The sequence below is a fragment of the Labrus bergylta genome, chromosome 2, assembly GCF_963930695.1.
Source record: "Labrus bergylta chromosome 2, fLabBer1.1, whole genome shotgun sequence".
Classification (NCBI taxonomy): Eukaryota; Metazoa; Chordata; class Actinopteri; order Labriformes; family Labridae; genus Labrus; species Labrus bergylta.
The window spans coordinates 5674780-5691660 of record NC_089196.1 but is presented as its reverse complement, the minus strand read 5'-3'; the positions used below and the strand labels follow the sequence as shown (position 1 = coordinate 5691660).

Genomic DNA, 16881 nt, shown 5'->3' with positions numbered 1-16881 from the left:
AGACTGGCTGCACTTTTGAAGGGTTGTTTAAACCTAATAAAAGAAGAAGATGGTTTTATTTACAGGCTTTGAGATATTTGTGATTAGGATATACAATTTAAGCAAATGGCATTGTGTTTGTGGCATGCAAAGAATTGTTTTTTTTTAAAATAAAAAACAGCAAGTTGTTCATACAGAACCACAGTCCTCATAGTTTATGTTTCTTTATTCTATAATCGGGAAATTTCTAGAAATAAAGGGGCTATTTTCTTTTGGAGTTTCAGATGACTTGATTTGATAACAAAATGGAAGAGGGGAACTCCAGTGTGTAGAAAGAATACCCTTGCCAGAACGATAAGTGGAATAGAAAAAGATTTTTTTTTTTCACAGCGGGTATTTTTGCCTACTTTTGATTATCAGCACCAGTGTTAGTTACATCAACCATGACTCTGTTCTGTTTTACTGTTATAATAGTAAAAATAAAAGCAAAAATGAACTCCACACCAAGTCTCTCAAACTGAATTTGAATTCAGCCTTTTTCAGTTTTTTTTAAGACAAGGGATGGATTATTACACTTGGATTCAGCGACCACCGTCCAAAAAGCATGCCAGACTGACAAATAACCACCCAAATAAAAATTGATAAAAAACTATCTGGCCACACCTCCGCCATACTGAAGCCTCCGCTCTCCTCCAGAGAGTAATCTTCTTCGTAAGGTTGGCCGTCGTCTGTGAAAAAGACCTTAAAGGAAGAATGTGCAATATTTTACACATAAATACAGCAGAAATCAAGCATATCCTCTGTAAATGTGTCTCTGAGTCATGACTGTTTACAATGAGTGAGAAGTGTGAGTCCTGCCAGCTCTGTTGTTGTCAGAGCCATGTTTACATGCAGGGACGGCCCTGTGTATTAAGCTGATTTAGACAAGGACTAGATAAAAGAAGAACATACCCACTTCTTATTTGGATGTCACGTTAGTGTCTATAGATTGCTGTCATTCTGTGTCAATTTATGTGCATTATGAAAATATGAGTTAACCAAAGTGTGCTTACATTAGCCTGCTAACACAACAGTGGAGAACACAGGCAATTGCAGCGCAACCAAGGGACAATTTTGTCCCCGCTTAATGGTGCTTGATTATTGATAACTCCTTCATGTGTACGTGAGTGGAGAGGGGTTGGAGGTGTGCCGCTGGAGGCGAGTGGAGGCTTCAGAATAGCGAGGTGTGGCCAAACAGTTTGTTTTGGTTTGGGACAGTGCACATTAATCAACATATCGTTGGATGTATGCCATGGATGTATTATTGAAGTGGATACAGCTTTGGAGGCGGACTTCATTCATTCCTACAAAAGCTGCTCAGTGGCGCATGAAGCAAAAAAAGTTGAACTTCCACAGTTAAAAGTACCTGGATCCTCTGTGTTACTGGGCCCATATAAAGCATGCGCACTTGGAGTTAAAGTTCCCTCGCTCAGATCTGTGTTATTTGTGTTTACAAAAAAATATCTGAATTCGACTTTAATTGCATTTTACAATTTTTAGGACGTAATTATTTCAAAGACCGTTATTTAAGGGTTTGTATCAGGAAGTAGATGTACCTAAAATAATTTTATCTGTCGATTTATAGACAGCTCTTTCCAAATGTAAGCTTATGGCAAAACTTAATTTTTGGGTGAATTCTACCCGGTTCAGGAGTCTGATGTGACACCACTTGCCGAAGCTAAATCCTGGCAAGTGCCACTTTGCCAGGGATCACGTGGTGTTCCTGGGCCATGTGGTCTTCAGACAGGGCCTCCAACCTGACCCCCGGAACACAGAAAAGGTGAGCTCCTGGGAAACTGAACGAGTTTAGGGCTTTCGTGGGTCTCTGTTCAGGTGATTTGTGAAGAATTTTTCACCATTTGCAGCCCAACTTAACCGAATTACTGGGAAAAATGTGCCTTTTGAATGGACTGCTGAGTGTGAGACGGCTTTCACATATCTTAAACGGGTGCTCACATCTTCTCCAGTGGTCACATTGCCAAGCTTTGCACTCCCGTTCAAAGTCTATATAGATGCGTCTAAGGACTCTGTTGGGGCGGTGTTGGCACAGGATGTGGACGGCCTGGAAAGGGTCATTGTCTATGTCAGCCAGGCTCTCACGCATGCACAGAAAAGTTGGTCCACCTTTGACAGGGAGCCGTGGTGTGGGCCGTGTAGACATTATGTGGGACTGTCTGCCTTTACAATTGTGACTGATCATCGCCCACTGCTGGGGCTCAGGCACATGGCCATCGATAATGACCCCACAGGAGGGCAAGGTCGCTGGGTGCTGGAGCTGGACACTTTCAACTGGACCATTGTGCACAAGGACGGCCCTAGCCATAAAAATGCAGACACTCTTTCGGGCAGGCCCGTTTCCGCTGGCTCTGCTGGCATGACTACAAACCATGTTGTGGGCTCAGTGGACTGGTCTCCAGTCTCTCCAGGAACACGATCGGACCTGAAGGCTGGCTAGTCTCTCTGATGCACTTACTCAGAATTGCAGGTCGCACAGCGTGAAGACCCTGACATTAGTGTGATGCTGGCCTGGCTGGAGCATAGCACAGCACGACCACTTCGCAGGCGCCTGGGGGGAGCCCTAAGGTTGCCTTAAAAGGCTTTGGACTGAATTTGGCCGCTTGTCCGTCATTAATGGACTGTTGTGTAGGACTGTACTCTCATCATCCACTGGAACACAACAAGTTATGGTTGTAATCCTCACATCTGTGGTGCCCGAACAGCTTCAGCATCAGCATGGGGTCTCCGCTGCACACTTTTCAGCAGAACGTGTGTGGGAGAAAGACAGACAATCCTGCTACTGGCCTTTCATGCTGAGAGACATTAGGGTGTGGTGTGAGCAGTGCAAAGCCTGTCAGACTCGCAGGTCCCCGGTCCCCAAGCAGAAGGCTCCCATGGGGGGATCTCTGGTTGACCGCCCGCTGCAATGGGTGGCTGTAGATATTCTGGGTCCCTGAGGTCCTGCACACCAACCAAGGCCACCAGTTTGAGGCAGATGTGATTCAGGGTCTCTGTCAGATGTTGGGGATCAAGAAAACGTGCACCACTGCCTACAATCCAAAGTCGAACGTAATGGTAGAGCGCCATAATCGGACTCTGATTGAGCAGCTTGCTAAGATGTTGCTCTCTGGGGGAGAATGGGACAGTTATGTAAAACAGGTCGCATTAAACACCTCTAGACACGCCAGCACCAGGTTCACCCCCTTTACCTCTTCGTGAGGCGTGTGTCCCTGATGATGTGCTTGTACCTGATATTGTTTCAGACTCTCAGATGGCTGGATCTCTGCCATGGTATGTGTCATCCATGGTGGATGGACTGGAGGCTGCTTTCTCAGCTGCCAGGTTCAATGCTGTGAAGGCTCATGAGAGTCAAAAACTGTATTATGACACTGGGAGAGATGGTGTGGTTTGAATAACCCCACTGAGAGCCGCACGAAGCTGGCGCCACATTGGAAGGGCCCATACCGGGTCATGGAGGCGTTGCCGTCTGGAGGTGAGGCTGTACTGACTTACCGCATCAGCAACCCTCTGGACTCTCTGGAGAGGACTCAGGTGGTTCACCATGACAGACTGAAACATTACACTTTGCCAGTGCCTTCAGGGACTGTTGGTGGCTCTCCTCCTTCCCTACAATCATCTCCTCTTTTTGGGGGCTTCGCCACTCCCGTTGTCGCCGCAAATGGTTGAGCAACAAATGCCTGGGGGTGTGGACATGAGTCTGTAAGGGGAGTTTTCAGAGTCTGAACTAGTGCAGTCACGCAGGGGTCATGTCCTGCGGCCACCTTCACACCTTCAGGATTTTGTGAGGTTCTGAGTTTGATGTGTTTTTCATGTATTTTGCTGTTCATGTCCATTTGGGTGTTGACAGTGATATGCACAGGTTTTTTTTTTTTAATTCTAAGGTTAAATTCTGCTCAGGGACTATTTCAAAAGGTTTCCTGTTGTCTCATGTGTGTCTGGACTGTTTATAGTGAAACGGGGACATTTCTAGTTGGGTTGGGGTAGGCGTGTGTAACAGACTATTGTATGTTTGTTATGGGTACTGTATATCTACTCGCTTTTAGAGTGAGGTGTCCTTTGAGACTTATCGTAGCTGCCGTAAAGCGGTTGTTGTTGTTATCCTGCTCGCTGTACACAGGTGTGTTGAATAAAGTGGAAGCCGTGGATGAAGAAGCTCCCCGCCTATGTGCCGTTTATCGTTTTCTTATTGAGTGTACAGGTCCGACTAACCCAGAAAGCTTGGTTACACTAGTAAGGATAACTAAAGTTATTAATTAGCATAGAATAGCCTACAGCTGGGTTGGATTTTAGCACGCTGTACATAACTGTAAGGCATATCTGTAACAGGGTTATTGTAGATAATTAAAGTTCGTTAAAATGTATTTCTGTGTTCACTCAGTGTTCCTTTAATTTTCTGTTACGTTATTTTGTGATCTTATTCCTCTGAGATATAGATTTAATAGACAGTAACATCTTTTATCTATATCTATGCCAGGCTCCTTTTATTTATTTGAAAACAGCAACCTCGTGCGGCGGTGGTAGGAGTTATAGAGATCTAATTGTCTGCTCGTCCCTTTTGCTGGCTGACAATCTCAATAACGGTAGCCTACGTACTGAAAACAGCTCCGTGACATGTTGCATGCTCCCATCATCACCAATCATAATTTTGTGTTTGCCTGACAGATATGTTTTGCATTTTCTGTTTGGGGAAATGTTGTAGTTTGCTAATTTTATCATTGATTCATGGCAGTTTATGTTACAAAACCAGATTATACATGCAGAAGCGGAGTAAACACTTGTATTAGTGAACTTTTTATTTGTAATACAAATGTATTTTTATAACTAAACTAAACGATCACATTGTAAAAGTATTGTGCCCCCTTTGATGGCTGACGATCTCAATAACGGGGCTGGACCTGTGCTGTATGTTTTACCATCATCACCAATCATCATTTTGTGTTTGCCTGAGTGACAGCTGTGTGCTGATAAATAAATGCTATGAACCTGAGAGAAGTTGTCACAGGATCTCTACAGTCTGCTGAGACAGAACCAGAATTGAGGGGTTACATACTATGGTTACATATCGACTGCATGCTCGTGCAAGGATCATGTTAATGTTACTTTTTAAAAATCTGACGCTGATATGTTCCCTCAATCTGGATGAACATTGAAAAGTTTTTTCCCCAAACTCAAAAGGGAGCGTACTGAGGAGGCGCAAAGACAGACTGGACCAGAGGTATAAGAGGTATATAACTTTTTAAAAAACACACGTGGTAAAGTTGAACAGTCCGACCAGTGTGAGAAGCAATCCAATTTATTTGTTTAGAATATTTCCAGGCTTCAACCATTATTGCTGTGAGAGCTAAAAGCACTGCTAGGGAGAGTCAGGATGGGATAGGATGTGGGTAATGGAGAGAGAGAAATAGGAGAGGAGGACAACAGCCAACATGTGAGGTTGACAGCAAACACAGATGCAGAAGCAGGTCAGGTCAGAAAAGCACATTTCCTTAGAAATAGGCCTCATTTCTATTCTTCTGTGCTTTGTAGACAGGACATCAGCCGGCACAGAGGCACTGATCCAGAGTGGCTGAGAATACCTCAATTTAAGACTTGGCTGTTCCACACACAGCATGGTAAGTTACATTTTTATCTGCATAATTTGTTCTATGAATAATCTTTTTTTCCCCCATTTTCTTTCTTATTTCCTCAGCTACTTGTTATTATATGTGATCTTATTGTGTTGTGCATAATTCAATCGCAAAAAAAGAATAAATTAACAGGTATATCTGGATATTTAGCTAATTTGATCAATGATTGCTTTACTTTTTAGGGATGTTTTGTTGACTGTGCAGGCACCACATGCAGGCAAATAAGAAAGGCAGGGCAAAGAGAGCTTTTCTCGAGGTCGGAGCGACTATATACAGAAATGATTACTTGGAACGGCACGTCACTGAAGCACCACCAGGAGAGCATCAGATGTCAGGCCTCTTGTTTCATCTGGTGGGTTCTGATTTCCACAGCCGTTTTGTAATAACTTCAGTATATTCAAATCATTTTCTAATAACTTTGTCATTTACAGGCATCTCAACGATGGAGTCCTTTGAGCCCACTGTTGTTTTAGAGCACGAGGCAATCATTGGTGGGTTCAATGGCCTTTACTGGCTCATTAAAAAAGTAACTGGCCCCCCACACAAACTACTCAAAGCTTTTGAGCCTGGCTGAGCTTCTAGGATGTAACTATTTCAAGAGATTAAAGGTAAAGGTCCCCATAGCCATTATTTAAAATTTAATTCAATCTTAACATTAATGAATACATTTTTTAAGTATTTTATATTTTACTTTTCCCAATGTCAGATTGACCAGAGGAATAATTATAGATCTCATCGTATCATTGCCGGAATGCTTGAGATCTTAGCAGGAGTCATCGAGGAGCCGATTCTCACTGAGATCAAATCATCACAGGCATGTAGCCTGGAAGTCGATGAGAGCACTGATGTCTCTATGTCCAGACTGCTTCATTTGCATGTCTGGTATGGGACCATTTATTTTGTCTGATTTTAGAATCGCATACATCCTTTGTTCTTATGTTAATACTAATACTTGCCTATGCTTTCTCTCAAGCCTCAGATACCTGGATAAAGAGGGACATGTGTTCAATCAATTCCTGGACCTGGTCTCTATTGACGATGTCCTTGATCTATTACGATCAAGGATGTAATCTTGAGGAAGGGCCTCCCAACACTGATGGGGCAGCCGTTATGACAGGTAAATATTTAATGCCTATGTGAGGTTGTTTTGTCTGTTGTATCCCATGCTTGTCACTAATTCATTTTATATACGGCGGCCTGTGAAAGGGGTTGCGAATCAAGTTAAAGACAGCTTTCCAAAAAATTGTGGCTGTTGCTTGTGTTACCCACAGATTGGCCCTTGCCTGCAAGGACTCCTCAAAGGATGTAAGTTACATGGCTACCTTTAGGGATCACCTTCAAGAACTTCATTTCTTTTTCAGAAACAGTGCAAATCGTACTGCAACACTCGGGGCAGCATCGGCTACCCTGGGTGTCAGTGATCTGAAAATAAAGGTAATAGTTATTTGATACCATTGTAGTTATCTTCTGTCTATTCATAACTAATCATTCTGTCCTGAATAGACTATGGCCTGGCCCTTAATGACAGAGGTAACGGTGGGTGTAAGCTCTTAATAGAAAGATGTTGATTTGGCCTGGAAACACACCTGGAGAGGAGGTTTCATGATCTGGACATTCTTGGGGCCTTCAGTATCTTGGGACCCGCACCGCAATCAACCACTCTACAAGATGATACAATCAACATGTCTCATCTGCGGACTCTTGTTAGGAAATTTTGCCCTCTACATGAGAATGAGGTCCTGCAGGGGTGGTCCTCGTTCAAAAATCATGTCCTTACTGGGGCATTCACGGTGGGTCAATTAAGCTGATTCTGATTACAATCAACTACAGTTCACAATACACACACATACACTAATGCCTTGGTAAACCAAATGTTGTTTCAAGAACACTAACCAGGAGGAGATCATGAGTCTGCTGGCAAGCGAGTTTGATGAGTGGACCAACCTCTACCCCTGCCTGAGCCTCCTTGCAGGCATTGCACTCGTTTTTCCCGTTTCCTGTGTCAATTACAACGTGATTTCTCAACGGTGAACAGGGTAAGAGCATGACCTTGAACAGGACAACAAATAACCATGCATTTTCTTTATATTAGTGCAGTTTGTGGTATTTTCTTTGCTTTATCCTCAGGTCAAAATCAGACCTGAAACCAGTTTCAAGGAGAACACCTGGCTGCCTGCCTGAGGATCTCCATAAATGGACCCCATCCTGAGGCCTTCCCATGTAATAGGGCATTGGAATATTTTTTCATAAAGCCCTGTAAAATAAAATGTTCAAACACATCTTGCAAACTTTGCAACAAGTAGGCTGTGGAGCAGTCAAATGAGCACGCTGTATATCATTTGAAAGTAAGGCATAACTGGCTTTTTGTCAGGCTGTCACAGTCTGTAGTAAGATACCAAAGGGGAACATGTTATGCTATTATTTGGATTTATTATTTATTTTAAGTGTTATTTTGGATATTTATTTATGTTATATTTGAATAAACAAAACTAATACCCCGATCTTATGTACATTCTATTATTATTACTATTATGTATGCACTCGGAAACACTGGGCAGGTACTATACTGTACTGTATACTATAAAATGAATGTACAACTTCAGGACAGACTACAAAACAGCACTCAAAATAAAAGTCAAACACTTTTACAAATGAAACAAATATCTTAAATTACAAATAACAGACAGGAGCATCAGATGAGGAGACCGATATTATGATTAAAGATTATGACTGGTTTGTTTATCGCCCATGTTTGAGTTTATTTTAAAGGTTAAATAATTGTCACAATCCCTTTTAAGTGCTGGTAATTTGTTTGTGCATGTGCCGTTATGTCCCCAGGTGATCCTAAAGTCACAACATGATAAGTGACCTCCACTCTTCCCTCTCCCATAATTCAGCAGCACAAGTCCAATTCAGTATTATAAGCTTCAGAGTTGAGTAAACAAACAAAAAGTTATCTAATCAATCCCTAATCATTCCTCCCTGACAACAAAACATCCAACAAAAGACATTATCTTACCTGAGCTCCTTAAAAATAAACAGGAGCCAAAAAGAGTGTTCAGTTTACAATTCATCTGTTTGCAAAGGTTATTTACAAACTAACAGAATAACTGTTAATGTAACTGAGTGAGGTGACGGACAGAGCAGGCTGCAGCATCTGAGACTTACAAGCTGTGATGTCAGGCTTGATCCAATCAGGAAGCAGCAAATTCGGTTGAACTGATCAATCAAATGCAGCACCTGCATCAGCACCTGAATGACACCCACAGACACAGACACAGACACAGACACAGACACACACTCTCACAGAAGCACACCCACACACTGCAGGGGATCGGAGACAGAGCCGCACATACCACAGTACAACATGATCAAGCGGCAACCTCCTCTGTTGAAAAATGAAGCCGATGTGGAAGTGAAAAATCCTGCAGTTCGTCAAGTGTCCACTAGAGGCTGGCTGCAGAAGTACAGGAAGTCACATACACACCATATTAAAAAAAAAGCCAGTTTTTACAACAGAAATTAACATTTTTACAGCCTGGTACAAAGAATGAAAGAAATGTCCCCCCATGTGTTTTAGAGCACAAAACTTTTCACTATAGCAAGTCCTGTTGAAAAAAAAAAAACTGTAAACATCAATGTGGTACAAAGGTTCATTAAAACAAATGACAATTACCAGTAAACTTTTTAGACAATTTTTCAACAGAAATAAATTAATGATGTGAAAATCCTAACTGTAGTATCTAACCCATGCATGCATATGTAATGCATGATCTTTGTTTGCTGTTGTTACAGTGCTGCAGGTCCTCTGTAGTATTTATTTAGCCCTGACTCCTCCTGTGTTGGAATGGGGATATGTTTCAGTACGGACACGACTTTGCATGTGAGGTAGGAGATCAGTTTGCAACAAGGGCTCTATATTTAGCTGTTGGGGGTAGTGGGTGACTAAGTCCGACTGCAACAAGTCACACTCCCTGGGACCCCGACTCTCTTTCACCTGCCTACTGTTTGTTTATCTGTGTTCTCTTGAGTTTGTATTTGGACAGAAGGTGAGTTGTAAATTCTTTATTTGCTGCATGTTAATACCACTCTTCTCTTTTTTGGTAATTTCTTTTTTTTTCTTTATATACTACATCCCTCACACCCCCATGACAGCCTGGTGTGACTTAGGGAATGGCTTTTCTGCTTGGAAATGCTCCCGTGCTCTGTGGCTGACTGAGACTACAGCTTGGAGAAGTCACATTTGGAGGCGTCCATGTGCCAGTTGGAGGAGCCAGAAGCCAGACTGGGCCTGAACAGTCCTGACCCGGTGGTGAGAGAGGCTTTCCTGATGGTCCATGACTACATAGACTACGTGACCACAGGGGGGGCAGATGGCACGATGGGTCCTGCCCCGACAGCCTGCACTGCCGCCCTGCGCCACGCCGGGGACGAGCTCCTCAACCGCTTCCCCATCTTCTTCCGTCGCTGGCCTCGTATCTTCCAGGACGTGACCGAGAACTCGGCCTGCTCCATGCTCACAGGCATCCTGGATGAGCACTTCTTCCCTCCGGTCCCTAGGGGGCGCAATAGGGAGCTGGCCTGGAGCGCGGTGCTGTCTGTGTATGTGCTGGCCGGACAGATGGCTCTGCACTGCCACGAGAGGGGCATGCTGGGGGTCCTGCCTCAGCTGAAGGAGAGCATAGGGGCGTATGTGGAGAGGGTCATCTGCCCTGACATACGGGAGAAGGGAGGATGGGTGAGTGTTCATGAGGGAATATCAACATCTACAGTGGAGATCAGACAACCTGATTCTCCATTTAATACAAAACCACTTTAATTTGTATAAAACTCACTAAAATCCCTGCGACATGCTGCAAGTGAAGTTTATTTATAGAGCACATTTCAGCATCAAAAGCATCACGAGAAAGGGAGAAGGAGAGACTAAAATAGACTGTTTTAAATTCACTGAAACAACCACAACAATCAGAAGAGAAGATTAAATATGAAAATATGATGACAAATAAGATCTTAAAGGAATGAAGAAATAACACTAAGAAAATAAATAAGCTCAAGTTTGAAATGCAGTTTGTCAAACAAGGTGAGAACCTATACTGCAGTGCACTTTCATAAACATTGGTGACATATAAGAGGCTATTTAGGGAAAGTTCAGACCTTCTATGTACCACTACATCCTACATAGAATAATCATGTCACTTATTCACTTGATGAGATATTGGGTCCCATTAAAGATCAGGTAGATGGCTGCATTAGACTCATTTTATATATTTTTACATAATACAATTTTTAAAAAATCAGTTCAGAAATGATGACATGTCTTATTGTTATCTCCGGGCCTTTAGAGCATCTAAAGTAATCTGAACTGTGAAACCTGAAGGCTGCACACTACAGTTTTTCAATGTCTCAGATATCCTTTTCTAAACTCTGAGAAAAGCAACCTACCTACCTACATTACTCGACATAACAAAAAGCTTTTTTTGGCTTCAAACCGAAGTTGTTCATTGAGTGCACACTCCACATGTAACCTCAGACACACATTTCAAAATACTCCGGCGTAGGAATAGGCTTGAGAAGATGTCTGATCAGAGGCTTACTATAAATATATTTATTTTGGATACTTTTCATTGTCATCCCTGGGCCAATGAGTTTAATTTTATTTTTTTAATCGTCTGTCATTCATTTTTCAAAATAGGCTACACTGGGATTTCAGGAGATTAGGAGTAAAATGATTCTCATGTACAGAGAAAATGGTCTGTTGTTATAAGGTGTAAAACAAAAACACAAGCTTACTGTCTCATAAAGAAGAGTAGAGGTCTATGAATAACCAAAAGAGGGGCGCGGTGCACAGTGGTTCATACACAGACCCCATGTAGAGTCCTCTAAGCAATGGCCCAGGCTTGAATCCGACCTGCAGCGGGTTGTTCCCCACTCTCTCGCCCTGATTTCTTACTCGATCTCCCACTGCCCCTGTCTCTCAAATAAAGACATAAAGAAATAAACCTTTGTAAAAAAAAAAAATTAAGTATAACCCAAAAGGCAAGGATGTTGTGTATAGGTACAGGAACATTAGCTTTAGCTTGAAGGTTTAATGGCGCCCCAGAGAATGTCTGCATGTTTTTTTCATGTAACTTGAATCTGCTTTTTCCCACAATTATTTATTTTTGATAAAAATGTTTATCAGTCATATCTGTTGAGCTGCTGCTGCAGGATCACACTATTTTACATGTAGAGAACATTCAGATTCTTTTTGTGTTTAGTATATTCAGTAACAACACGAACAGCTGTCCTAATTGTGTCTACAAACTAATTGGGTAAAATCATAACTGTAAAATACAGGTTTCTTAAGACTTTTTAATCCAAGTTGTATCAACAATCGTAAGGTTAAAGTAAGAATTCAGGTTAAAATGTGTTCCTTAGAAATCTGAATGATTACAGTATATGTCTGTGTTCATTGAGAGTTCAATCTACTTGTTTGTTGTTGACAGAGCGGCTTTGTGTCCCGCTTTGGAGCGAAGCAGGGCTTGGAGAGCCAGGTGAAGAAGGTGTGCTGTTGGACTCTGCTGGCCTTGGCTGTGAGCATCCTCACATACTGCGTTTGGAAGAGAGTGGTTTAGCCAACACTGCCACCTACCGACCACAACCAGGAACTGTCAGAGACTGAGCGACAGTATGGAAATGTCTGCAGAGGTGGTTTAAGATGCATCATTTTGTTAGTACGAAGCTGGATAATCAGTATGTTACCTTCAAACTATCAGTAGAATTCAAACGCCAAACACTGCATATGATATTTGATGAACACTTTCCTTACAGCTTGTAATTTAATCAATATTTATGCATTTAATGTACAGTTATATATTTGTGCAGTCTAGTGTAATCTGTATTCATGTGCTCCATGTCTAAATTTTAGCAGCACCTTTATGTACAATGAATAAAAATATCAAAACATTGAATGTACCACATTTATATCCACAATATTTCCATCATGATTACTACTTTCCAGATAATTTACAGAACAGATTTAAATGTTTATTTACATCTGTATTTCTGGCAAAACACCAGCCATGCAACTACACTTTATCTACAGTGTAGTGCCTTTACTCTAATAAATACATGTCATTAATTTGAAGGTAGCCTGTGAATACTATTAAACACAGTAAGACTTCAAAAATGCAGAAGAAACTTTTATTCACATGAACAGCAGACAGAACACTGAAAACTGGAAAAGACTTTGTTGGAACGTTACGTTTTCATGGCAGATTTGACAGCAAAGCTTTGGACAATTTGAGGTTTAGGCAAGGTCATCCTCGCCTTCCTCCTCAAACTCTCCCTCCTCCTCGGCGGTGGCATCCTGGTACTGCTGGTACTCGGACACCAGGTCGTTCATGTTGCTCTCAGCCTCTGTGAACTCCATCTCATCCATACCCTCCCCGGTGTACCAATGGAGGAAAGCTTTGCGCCTGAACATAGCTGTGAACTGCTCAGAGATGCGCTTGAACAGCTCCTGGATGGCTGTGCTGTTGCCGATGAATGTGGCAGCCATCTTGAGGCCACGGGGAGGAATGTCACAGACAGCGGTCTTCACGTTGTTGGGGATCCATTCAACGAAGTAGCTGCTGTTTTTGTTCTGCACATTGAGCATCTGTTCGTCCACCTCCTTCATGGACATACGGCCACGGAAGATAGCAGCCACTGTCAGGTAGCGGCCGTGACGTGGGTCGCAGGCAGCCATCATGTTCTTTGCGTCGAACATCTGCTGGGTGAGCTCTGGTACAGTGAGGGACCTGTACTGCTGGCTGCCTCGGCTTGTGAGGGGAGCGAAGCCTGGCATGAAGAAGTGCAGACGAGGGAATGGCACCATGTTTACAGCCAGCTTCCTCAAGTCAGCATTGAGCTGTCCGGGGAACCTGAGGCAGGTGGTAACACCGCTCATGGTGGCAGAGACAAGGTGGTTGAGGTCACCATATGATGGGGTTGTGAGTTTAAGGGTGCGGAAACAGATGTCATACAGAGCCTCGTTGTCAATACAGTAGGTTTCGTCTGTGTTTTCTACAAGCTGGTGGACTGACAGTGTGGCGTTGTAGGGCTCAACGACTGTGTCTGATACTTTGGGTGAGGGCACCACGCTGAAGGTGTTCATAATACGGTCGGGGTACTCTTCACGGATTTTGCTGATGAGCAGTGTGCCCATCCCAGAGCCAGTACCACCACCAAGAGAGTGTGTGAGCTGGAAGCCCTGCAGGCAGTCACAGCTCTCTGCCTCCTTCCTCACTACATCCAGGACAGAGTCCACCAGCTCTGCACCCTCCGTGTAGTGACCTTTGGCCCAGTTGTTGCCAGCACCACTCTGGCCTAAAAGAGAGAGGGAAAAAGAGGGAATTAAGCTTAACAGTACTTAAATGCAAAATGAGAAGTAGCTAGGAACGTAAGGACAAATGAACAATTACCGAAAACGAAGTTGTCTGGCCTGAAGACCTGGCCGAAGGGTCCGGATCTCACAGAGTCCATGGTTCCTGGCTCCAGATCAACCAGCACAGCGCGGGGAACATATTTACCACCTTAATGAAGCATATAGGACGTGAGGGTAATGTTCACAAAAAAAGCCAGAATATTTATGCCTATTAAAACATCTAATTCACAACTTCAGAAGGTCACACTTTTTTATATTCAGGGCTAATTACAGATTTTTTTCCCTCAACTGTTTATAGGTTCTAGTTTAAATTGCACATATATTTTTATCCCTGCACAGGTTATGTACAAGTCTATTGTTAATTGCACAGTTTGATTCATCTAGGAGTATTCTTTAAATCTTTTTTTTTTGGGTTAATATGCATACGGGAGGGGGGGGGCGTAGGTTTTGTGGTTTCATTTGTAAGAAATGTTTCATGTCATGTACGTCTTTGTAACCTGCTACTGGATGCTATGAATTTCCCTCTGGGATCAAAAAAGTATCTAATTCAACCTTACCTGTGGCTTCATTGTAGTAGACATTGATCCTGTCAAGCTGCAGGTCACTGTCACCGTGGTATGTGCCAGTTGGGTCAATGCCGTGCTCATCACTGATCACCTCCCAAAACTGAAATATAATAAAATTCATGAAGACATTGTTGGCTGATTAAACATAAACAAGTGACAGGGGAATGAGTAGGCAGTTTATGTTCAAGTGGATGCAGGTCATTATGCATCTTATTTCTTTCATTTTAAAGCTGACGTAGCAGGTCTATAGAGGTTGATTAGATAATTGTTCAACTACAACTTCCCGCCGTTCAGCAGAACGCGCGCGCGGCCTCATCGCCGATTGGCTGGTTATGAATTCGAACATTCCAAGCTACGTCACTAACCGCCAACAAGAGCCGGTGACCGTTACCAAGACAACGGATGGTTCTGCGGACATTTATGTTTATTAATTAATTAAATATTATATAATATATATATTTAATTCATAACATTACATGCCAAGAGGGGCCACAACACGCACTTCCTCTATTTCGCATTGCGGAACCGATTACGTCGTTAATCATGTAAAATAATGATTTTAACCACTCAACGGTGGTTAACTGATATCTAACGGTTGAGTTATTCAAACAACCGGCGTACAAAAATCATGAATAACACAATTTATCTGATTTATAAATTAAGGGAAAATAGATTTATATTCGTTACAATTCGACGCGTCACAACCCATAAGGGCAGCTCTTGAGGTTTTATGTTTGTATTCCACGTTAAAGTAACATTTTCATAAGTAGGACACAGCGGTGCTCGCAGGGTGTGGCTTCTCCGACACAAAGCAGCGGCCCACAAGCACACAGGACGCGGCGTTTCTTCTCTAAAATACATCGATTTCAACAGCACAAAAAACAAAAAAAACATAAAAAGCTGTACTAACCTTGGCACCAATCTGGTTTCCGCACTGACCGGCCTGGAGATGCACAATTTCCCTCATTTTGTCTTTTGTGGAGGTTGCCTGGCTCCTTCGATGAATGACTTAACGTGTCTGTATGCGTGCTCCAAGGCGCAACCATCTTTTTTATACTACGACTGAGCCCCGCCCTCTACCCCTCAAGCTCGAACGTTGGTTGGCTCATTTCTTTACGCTTGATGTACACGAACAGATTTAGACCAATGGAATCGTCCATGTCTTCTCCACTATTGGTCCAGTGTGTCTGTCAATCACATTCGTGTCAAACGTATGACTGCCGTCTAATCTGTCGACGTTGGCCTACTTCCCTCATGATGGCGGAGAAGAAATGCGACACCGACAACAAATTTAATTCATTTCACAGCCGCATTCAAGCGTGTAAAAAGAAAATGAAACTCACGATCAGCTAATCTTAATAAACTATGTTGACTTTATGTAGTTATAAAGCGTCGAGTCAATTTTAATAACAGTTATCCACGGTCCACGTGGCTTGGTAACGGTACACAATGAACCAGTTTGGCAGAAACTGGACAAGGAGCGGAAGCTGCTCATGATTGTGATGTGGCTGCAAAGCACAGATTTCTGTTCCTCTTTGGAAAAAATGCTTTTCAGTACAGCTCAGCTAAACTGCGGCAATTTTTAACTTATTAGTGTCCCCCTTTTTTGCTATGCAGCCTATTGAACGAAAACCTGCATTGTTTGCCTTGAAGGGGCAAAATTTAAACCAGTAGGCAAAAGCATAATATCATAAAAGAGTTCCAGTGAATAGGCGTAAGCATGACAGCTCAGAAAGCATAGGCCTACACCATATTGAGGAACATTAAGATTTAAGGGTTTGAACACAGTGTACAGAAGACCTTGGCCTGATACTCTTTGCTAAGACAATAAAGAACAGGATAATGTATTATCCCACCATCACAGTCTTCATTTTAGAAGGCTGTTTTCCTGTTGTTTAAAAAAAGATTATTCACTTTTCCTATCAGACTCAGCTTTCATACAGATAATTCTCCTGTTTCATGGTTGAATATGAAATAGCCTGTGTATATAGCCTCTAATTAAGGTCCAATATAAGCTCAGTGAGTGAAGCAAAGACAATGGAATTAGGCCTGATATATTAGTCTATCCTGTATTGTAAAATGTAAACTTGGGGAATGAGGGCGGATGGGCTTATTAATAGTTAATCTGAATGCCAGGCGAGTGTGTGGCTGTAATGCCAGCACTCCTGCGTCTGTGTTGCCAGTTGCCATCATGTCTCCAGACACTTGGAGGGGGGCAGGGGCATCCCTCCCAGGTTCTTGTCGC

At 42.7% G+C, this 16881-nt stretch overlaps 2 protein-coding genes across 2 annotated transcripts; one reads left to right on the top strand and one right to left on the bottom strand.

The window, feature by feature from the left end:
* The first annotated feature begins 9511 nt into the window (after window positions 1–9511).
* bcl2l16 (BCL2 like 16) lies at window positions 9512–12288 on the top strand. Its single transcript, XM_020645470.3, has 3 exons — window positions 9512–9712; window positions 9819–10401; window positions 12149–12288. Exons 2-3 carry the CDS (start codon window positions 9919–9921, stop codon window positions 12275–12277), a joined length of 612 nt encoding a protein of 203 aa, XP_020501126.1. The 5' UTR covers window positions 9512–9712; window positions 9819–9918; the 3' UTR covers window positions 12278–12288.
* Window positions 12289–12831: 543 nt separating this feature from the next.
* LOC109992734 (tubulin beta-1 chain) lies at window positions 12832–15706 on the bottom strand. The gene is made up of 4 exons (XM_020645469.3): window positions 15547–15706; window positions 14628–14736; window positions 14108–14218; window positions 12832–14012 (listed from the first exon to the last, which is right to left on the bottom strand). The coding sequence occupies exons 1-4, from the start codon at window positions 15601–15603 to the stop codon at window positions 12952–12954; spliced, it is 1338 nt and encodes a 445-aa protein (XP_020501125.1). The 5' UTR covers window positions 15604–15706; the 3' UTR covers window positions 12832–12951.
* Window positions 15707–16881: the final 1175 nt, after the last annotated feature.

Excerpts from the sequence above, each read along its gene's own strand:
- bcl2l16 (XM_020645470.3), top strand. The coding sequence starts at position 9,919 with ATGTGCCAGTTGGAGGAGCCAGAAGCCAGACTGGGCCTGAACAGTCCT. Across the intron at positions 10,402-12,148 it reads TACGGGAGAAGGGAGGATGG|AGCGGCTTTGTGTCCCGCTT; the intron begins GTGAGTGTTCAT and ends TGTTGTTGACAG.
- LOC109992734 (XM_020645469.3), bottom strand. The coding sequence starts at position 15,603 with ATGAGGGAAATTGTGCATCTCCAGGCCGGTCAGTGCGGAAACCAGATT. Across the intron at positions 14,219-14,627 it reads CTACTACAATGAAGCCACAG|GTGGTAAATATGTTCCCCGC; the intron begins GTAAGGTTGAAT and ends TGCTTCATTAAG. Across the intron at positions 14,013-14,107 it reads GCCAGACAACTTCGTTTTCG|GCCAGAGTGGTGCTGGCAAC; the intron begins GTAATTGTTCAT and ends TCTCTCTTTTAG.